Source organism: Quercus suber, unplaced genomic scaffold, assembly GCF_002906115.3.
Source record: "Quercus suber isolate HL8 unplaced genomic scaffold, Cork oak 2.0 scaffold_702, whole genome shotgun sequence".
Taxonomy (NCBI): Eukaryota; Viridiplantae; Streptophyta; class Magnoliopsida; order Fagales; family Fagaceae; genus Quercus; species Quercus suber.
In genome coordinates, this window is record NW_027070143.1 from 171883 (window position 1) to 180040 (window position 8158).

At 36.2% G+C, this 8158-nt stretch overlaps 1 protein-coding gene and 1 pseudogene across 1 annotated transcript; both read right to left on the reverse strand.

Moving 5' to 3' along the window:
• Nucleotides 1-548: 548 nt before the first annotated feature.
• On the reverse strand, nucleotides 549-1501 carry LOC136064526 (cytochrome P450 CYP749A22-like; the record flags this gene model as incomplete). The annotated part of the gene is given in 3 exon segments (XM_065766388.1): nucleotides 549-980; nucleotides 982-1218; nucleotides 1325-1501. Coding segments are annotated over 3 exon segments (606 nt in total), but the record flags the coding sequence as incomplete, so codon positions are not given.
• LOC112036011 (cytochrome P450 CYP749A22-like) lies at nucleotides 1489-4048 on the reverse strand (annotated as a pseudogene).
• Nucleotides 4049-8158: the final 4110 nt, after the last annotated feature.

Sequence of the window (8158 nt, forward strand, 5' to 3'; positions counted from 1 at the left end):
CAACCTTCCCATTGCTACTAAAACCTCACTCTTTGAATAGCTCCTAATAGCAAGGTTTTAGAGGGCTATTGTGTGGAGTTCGAGGACTAAAGAGTTCGAGGCCAGGGATTAACTAGCCTAATCCAAAACCTATAAGGGTAAGCAAGCCTTGAGGCCACCCACCCGAGGAGAGCAAGAAAATTGAGACAGTCAATATCCTGTGAAGACCCTAGAGGACGAGAAAAGATAACAACGGGGGCAGGGATGGTGGGAGGAAGTTCCTTGAAGGACATACCTCCCAACTCCACAATCAATGCCTTACAACAACCTTATCAGCTACATTAATGTGGAAATGACCCCTGAACAGTAACTTCATAACTAGCAGCCCTTTCTACCACCTTCAACAGAGTTTTGATGGGACAAGTATCATGTGAAGTGCCCTGAGACATACAGGTGAAGGGCTAGGATGCATGGAAAAGGGATATAAAAAGAAGGGAACCCCCTCAGGAAAAAAAAGGATGAACATTTTAAGAAACATTAGATTAGGAAAGTCTCCAAATGCCATTACGTTACACTAACTAATGATCAACATAATCTTCATATTGGTCACCCCTGTCTTCAATGTCTCTACTAATTTTATTAATTCAATGTTCATTCACTTTTGGTGTAGCACATTGATTTTCACTTACTCTCCAAACTACCAAATCCCAATTAAGCCTAGAAACAACTGAAATAAAAAGGCTATAGTATACATCCCAAGGCATTGATGTCTGGATATTCTGTGCACATTTTACTGCCAGTTCTGGTCTTTACAATGAGTGTAGCATCACTTGAACTCCATGTTGTGGGCGAATGGTAAGAAGCTGAAATGGTGAGTGGACATAGGCTGGGGAAAGGGTGAAGGCATAGCGTTGTAGAATCATGGAAAGAGCAATCTTTGCTTCAGTTGTCGCAAAGTTCAACCCCAAACAATTTCGTGGCCCTATTCCAAAGGGAAAAAAAAGCAGCTATGTTGTTGTTAGTAGCCTTGGCAATTCCTTCTGAGAATCTCTCTGGTTTGAAAAGATGCACGTCTTCTCCCCATATTTTGGGGTCATGGTGAGGTGCAAGGGTTGGGATGTACAATAATAAATTAGCTGGAAGAGTGAGCTTCCCAAGTCTAACTTCCCTTTCAACTTTTCTTGATATTGCAGTTACGGGTGGATATAACCTTAGAGACTCATTGATGATCATACCCATCTGCATGGGAAACAATGTCAGAAAAATTAAGAATTTAAGAATTACAATTGAGTTAAATGGTCTGTCATTTACGCTAGTAATTGATTTGAGTTTGAGACATTCTTACAGTCTTGAGTTTTGTGATTCCATCCGGGTTTGGATTTTGTTGGCCAAATAAATTGAGCACCTCCTTTCTTGCTTTTTCTTGCCAATCTGTGTGGATTGCTAGAAGAAACATAGTCCACGCAAGCAAAGTACTAGTGGTTTCTTGACCAGCAATGTAAAATGTTTTACTGCCAGTTCTGGTCTTTACAATGAGTGTAGCATCACTTGAACTCCATGTTGTGGGCGAATGGTAAGAAGCTGAAATGGTGAGTGGACATAGGCTGGGGAAAGGGTGAAGGCATAGCGTTGTAGAATCATGGAAAGAGCAATCTTTGCTTCAGTTGTCGCAAAGTTCAACCCCAAACAATTTCGAGGCCCTATTCCAAAGGGAAAAAAAAGCAGCTATGTTGTTGTTAGTAGCCTTGGCAATTCCTTCTGAGAATCTCTCTGGTTTGAAAAGATGCACGTCTTCTCCCCATATTTTGGGGTCATGGTGAGGTGCAAGGGTTGGGATGTACAATAATAAATTAGCTGGAAGAGTGAGCTTCCCAAGTCTAACTTCCCTTTCAACTTTTCTTGATATTGCAGTTATGGGTGGATATAACCTTAGAGACTCATTGATGATCATACCCATCTGCATGGGAAACAATGTCAGAAAAATTAAGAATTTAAGAATTACAATTGAGTTAAATGGTCTGTCATTTACGCTAGTAATTGATTTGAGTTTGAGACATTCTTACAGTCTTGAGTTTTGTGATTCCATCCGGGTTTGGATTTTGTTGGCCAAATAAATTGAGCACCTCCTTTCTTGCTTTTTCTTGCCAATCTGTGTGGATTGCTAGAAGAAACATAGTCCACGCAAGCAAAGTACTAGTGGTTTCTTGACCAGCAATGTAAAATGTTTTGTACTCGTCCACCAAATCTTCTATTGAAATCCTAAAGCTAGCATTGCAATCATGATGAGCCTCTACAAGTAATTGGAGAAAATCACCCCCAAAACTGCTACCCTCTCCACTCATTACCTTCTCTTCTCTTTTCTTTATTATCTCTAATATAGCGTTGTGTATTCCTTTTACAAGCTCCTCCGATTCAATATCATCATTAGTTTTATAAATTTTACTGTAAAAATGGACAAATAATATTAGGACAACATCGACCAACGGTACATTAACAACAATAAGCATTAGTTTCAAAATTTTGAGGTTAGTTATGATCCTCAACATACTAGTTAGAGTGGGTCACATTTTGGAATGCTATTAGGACATGAGGACGCTAAGAATATTTAATGGAGAGTAGTTCTATGTTCCCCAATTGTTGGTTTAACTAAAATGACTCTACCTGATGCCAGGAAACCTGAGTTTATAAGCATTTCTGGATGATATCAAGGCCAATTTCATCAACATCTGAAAAATGTTCTTCCCTTCTAAGTAACTGCTCCCAAAAGCTGTCCTTGAAATCACTTCTGATGTCAATAGCCTAAATTCTTCAGATACCTCAATCTCTTTACCTTCATGATGTTTCCATCCTTCTAGCATCACCTCAATGCTACTGATCATTGATGGAATCATATTCTGCAAAAGTGAATTCCTTCTAACAATTTAGAATAATTTCAAAATTTTGTTTCCCTTGATACACAGATAATTTTTTGGGTAGAAATTTGAACCATTAATTGATATCTTGGTTAGAAATATTAAAAGTACTGATTGAACTATAACTACACAAGGCTCTTGACAATTTCCAAGATTGTATATCTATGCTTTTTGGATAGAATTTTGTCAATAATATAATATGCCAATTTGTTATTGGGTTTAGTTAAAATAGACTAGTGATACTAAAAATATTACAAATTTTACTATTAGCTTTACAAATAGATGTGTCAATTTTAAATCACACAAAAAGTAAAAAGAAATTTATTTGTTACATTTATATTGTTGATGTGACATGAATTATGTTAATGGACTCCCTAGTTTGTAAATTTTTTTAAATAAAATTGATAGAAGATTTAGTTTTTTATTTTATAAAATAAAAATCAATTAAACATATTTTTCTAGGTTAATAATTCTAAATGGCAAGACTAAGAGTAAGAGATTACTTTGAGGCTCTCTGCATTAAAGGCAGAATTAGCAAGTTTCCGCATCTTTGCCCATTTTGCACCTTCGGAAGTCCCAAGCCCATCTCCTAAGAGCTTCTTCGTATAGGGTGCAGTCTCTGGCTTTGGATAATTGTTGTCTCTATTGTTCATTATCTCTTTGATTAGCTCTGGTTCAGTAACGACCAGTTGAGCTTTAGGGCCAAACCATTGAAGATAATTATTACCTGTACCAAAGAATATAAGGCAACAAAATTAAAAATGGCTAAATTTACTAAAATTAACTAAATCACTTTGAAAGATTTATTTACCATATTTGTCAACCCACGAGTGAACATGAGGCAGAATTGTGGAAAATATGTCATGTGATAAATTCATTGGCCTGCTCATGGCTTCTTTTTTCATGTTGATAATTTCTTTGGTGCTTCCATGGAAGAATCTGTAGGAAGGACCTTTGATTCCCTGTGAACTCAATTGATTCTTCATGTGAATTGGAGTCCACCATAGTTTGTGAAGGCCCCGAATAAGAGTCAAGAGAAAGTACAGGCACAGGGAGCTTGTAAGACTGATTACAAGGATTTCAACAGCACCCATTTTCTCTTTCTGAAGGAAACTTTTGGGAAGTTTAGAATTAGATGGTTATCCTCAATGTTTCAACTTTTAATTTGTGATGAATGTGGACTAGTTGAATTGAGCGTTGTGGGCTTCAAGTACACCAAGTCCAATAGAATGGTGTGGTCCCACCATTCTAGCATGGTAGGATCACACCATGATTCAGAAAGTACTGAACTATTGCTAGAATGGTGGGATCACACCATGATGATATTATAAACAATTTACTAATTAATTAACACATTAAGGATGAGGATAATATATATGACTTCGTTACTAACTGAGACTTTCTCTTTACAATTAATTAGTAAGTTGCTCGTACGATGCACAGATAATTTTATGATATTTTATGTAAAATAGTTTTGAATAATGTTGTATATAAATTATAAAGAAAAAGTAAACTAAATTAGAGTAAAAAAACATATACATTTTGAGATATTAAAAATTGGTTTAGTAGCTACACTGCATATTTGTAGCCTTCTTAAGGTAAGATTATTATTATTTTTTAAATTATGAAACCAAAAATAAATGCAAAAGAGTAATGGGACCATAAAAGTATACCCAACTCTCTGACTATCTTCTACTCATCAATAGTGCGACATTAAGATATGATGTGGGCAAGTGTGTATGCATGTGTCTTATAAATGATCTTAAATTAAACCATGGTAGAATATGACTTTACATTACGCACCAAATATTCTCTCTACTTATATACCCCAAACAAAAACTAACCAACCAAATTACCTAACCTAAATCATATTTAAGCCCCTAATTTAAAATGAAAAAAAGATTACCCTTAGGGGTTTCGGTGTCTTGATGGTGGTGGGAGGTCAGTATAACGAAGGTGGTGATCCCTCAGGTTCCTCTTTCTCTCTCTTTCAAATGTTTTGTTAGTCTCAGATCTTTTATTTTGATAATATATAGTGAAATAATGCCTTTTATTTAACAATTCACAACATTTTTGTGTCTCTCTATCTCTCTTTAGAGTCTTATCTCGTTAGTTATATTACTATTAGCCCTTACTTATTTTATTGTATTTTTTTAATACTAAAACAATGGTTATGCTAAAAGACATGAAGAATAGTGAAATGTGTGGTGCAAGCTTAGGCAATTAAGGATATATTAATGAGATAACAGTAAAATAAGATAATGTGAACTTTTGGGTAAAAAAAAAAAAAAAACTTATTGAAAAAGGTAAAAAAAGACTAAATACAAAATTAGAATGCCACTTGGTAGGACCGCATGCACTCTTGCATGAAGTCTCTGAGAGAGAGACATTTTGTAACAACTTTTATTCTATAATATTCCTCCAAATTTTTTTTTTAACTCATTTCTTGAACTGAATAATTATAATAGTTATGTGTGTGCAATTTTTAACTATTGTTTCACTGCATATTTATAACCTTCTCAAGGTAAGATTAAATTTTCACCCTAAAAAAAAAGGTAAGATTAATTTTTTTTTTTAAAATCATGAAACAAAAAATAAATGCAAAAGAATAACAGGAACATGAAAATCAAAATAATTTGTGTTGTGTTTACATATTTAATACTTTGAAATAAAAGTATGTCCAACTCTCTCACTGTCTTCCACTCACTGATAGTGCGACATTAAAACATGGTGTGGGCAAGTGTGTATGCACGTGTTTTATAGATGATTTAAAACCATGGTAGAATATGGCTTTACATTGCGTACCAAATATTTTCTCAACTTATATACCCAAAACAAAAATTATCCAACCAAATTACCCAAACCTAAATCATATTTAATCTCCTAATTTAAAAAGGAAAAAAAAAATACTCGTAGGGGTTTCGACATCTTGATGGTGGTGAGAGGCCAATATGATGGAGGCAACGTCCCTTCAGATTTCTCTTTCTCTCTCTTTCAAATGTTTTGTCAGTCTCAGGTCTTTTATAGTGAAACAATGCGTTTTGATTTTGTAGTGAAACAATGTGTTTTATTTAACAATCCACAACATTTTTATGTCTCTCTATCTCTCTCCAAGGCCTTATCTAGTTAGTTATTACTATTTGTAAAGTTGCGATTTACAACTATGTTTTATATTGGCTTTATTCCATGACAAAATGTGTTGTAATTACTTTATTTCATTTCCTTGTATTTTATGGGATTTAATTGTATTGAGTTTAGTATCAAGTTAGTGAAGACTCAAGCTTTATTGAAGATCAGTGGATCTCGCGGGTGTGTCGCTGGAAGCTAAGCCGCGAAAGAGTCATGTGAGAAGCACATGACTGGAAGCTGAAGAGTCATGCCAGGCTGTCGTTTTCGCGAGTGTCTCGCGGGTAAGGCCTTCCCGCGAGACAGTCGCGAAACATTCTGCCTGGAGGATTTTAATGAGTGACTTTCTTACCCTTCACCCATACTATATATACCCTCATTACCCACAAATGTATGAGAGGCTATTCAGATAGAAAAACCCTAGATAGGTTTTCTACAACACACACACCCATCTTTTGAGAGAGAGCTACTCCTCCTTAGTGAGAAATCATTGTAGCCTCTTCTCCATCCCTCTCCCATTATCATACCTTGAGAGGAGATTTGTACCCAAACACAACCCACACCTATTCAGAGTGTAGAGAGTGCTTTGGAGTTGCTGGGAAGCATTGGAAGAAGCCAAGGATGGCAGATGCAACATGGAGCTTGTTGCGGGATCCAAGAACTAAGACAAGACACGGTTCCGAGAAGCCTTGTTGGAGTAGGAGCTTGGAGGGCTTAGGTACATCGGGTAGATTAGGCTTGGAGGGTCTCTTGCTTACTCATGTATCCCAACTGATTGTCTAGTGGATCGATTTCCGCTTGGAGGGCGGCGGAGAGGTTTTTCGCCGAGTTCTTCGGTTTCCTCTTCGAAAACACGTCTTGGTGTTTTCTGTGTTTGCATCTCTCTTCCCTACTCTTTTATATTCCATTATACTGCTGTGTTGTTTAGTTTATGGATTAGAGTAGCTATATTGTTCATCCGCTCGCTTTTACACTATTCCGCACTTTATATTAAAGTTGTGTAAAATCTATCGAGTCGTAATTTTAATCGGGGGTCTAAACAGCTCTTGTGTTTTTCAACACGTTTTCGAGCTTTCAATTGGTATCAGAGCGGGTACACTTGCTGTGGTTTTAATACCTAAGTGTGATCCTTGACCCCTTGTGTGTTTTGCCATGGATAATGCTTTACATGTTTGTATGGATGTTGTTGATTGTAACATGCCATGTGTTTGTGAAAATGCCTCTATGAGTGTTTATCCTCATGATTGTGATGCCATGTTATATGAATCCATGGGTGTTGTTGACAAACTCTTGAAGAAAGAAGCTAAGAAGTTTCAAAAGAATTTGAGCAAGTTCATTTGTGAAAAGGATGATTTGATTGCTAAGCTCAATGAATCCAATAAATTGGTTGAAAAATATAAAAAGCTTGCTGAAAATTCTCTTGAAAAGCTGAAAGAGTTTGAGTGTTTGAATATGGACTTGGATGCTAAACTTGTTTTGTCTAACAAACTTGTTGATGATCTTAAATTGAAAATGAATCTCTTAAGATGCATGCCAAGTGTTTGATTGCTGAACCTATTGTCAAAAATGATGAAAATATATGTTGCAATCATGTTGTGGTACCCGATTTTTGCCTAATGTGTGTTTTGCCTCAAAGGACATATCGGTGTACATTCCTCCACATAAAAGAAATCAAAAAGTGGAGAGAAAGGCTCTTAAGCCTAAGCCTTTGTTTAGGTCCAATCCTAGGGAATTGAGTGGATCTAAGTTTGTTCCAACTTGCCACCATTGCGGTGTGATTGGTCATATAAGGCCTAATGTCTAAGTTGATGAGAGAACAAACCCAAGTTGCTAGATCCATTCCCAAAAAGCATAATGGACCTAAATACATTGTTTGTCACCATTGTGGTGCCCTTGGTCATCTTAGACCTCATTGCTCTCAGTTTCAAGCTTTTAAAAGAATCAAAAGAAAGAGAAACTCGAGCTTCTTGCAAGTTGTGCTAAAAATGATAAACCGGATTTGAGTGAAAATAGCATGTTGTTAAAGAAATTGTTTAATCTCTTAACTCCTTGACTATGTGCATCTCCGGTTCTCATTCTCCCAACCCTCGTCTCACTTCTCTTGAGACACTCATTCCAAGCAATCATTCCGTTTGGATGAG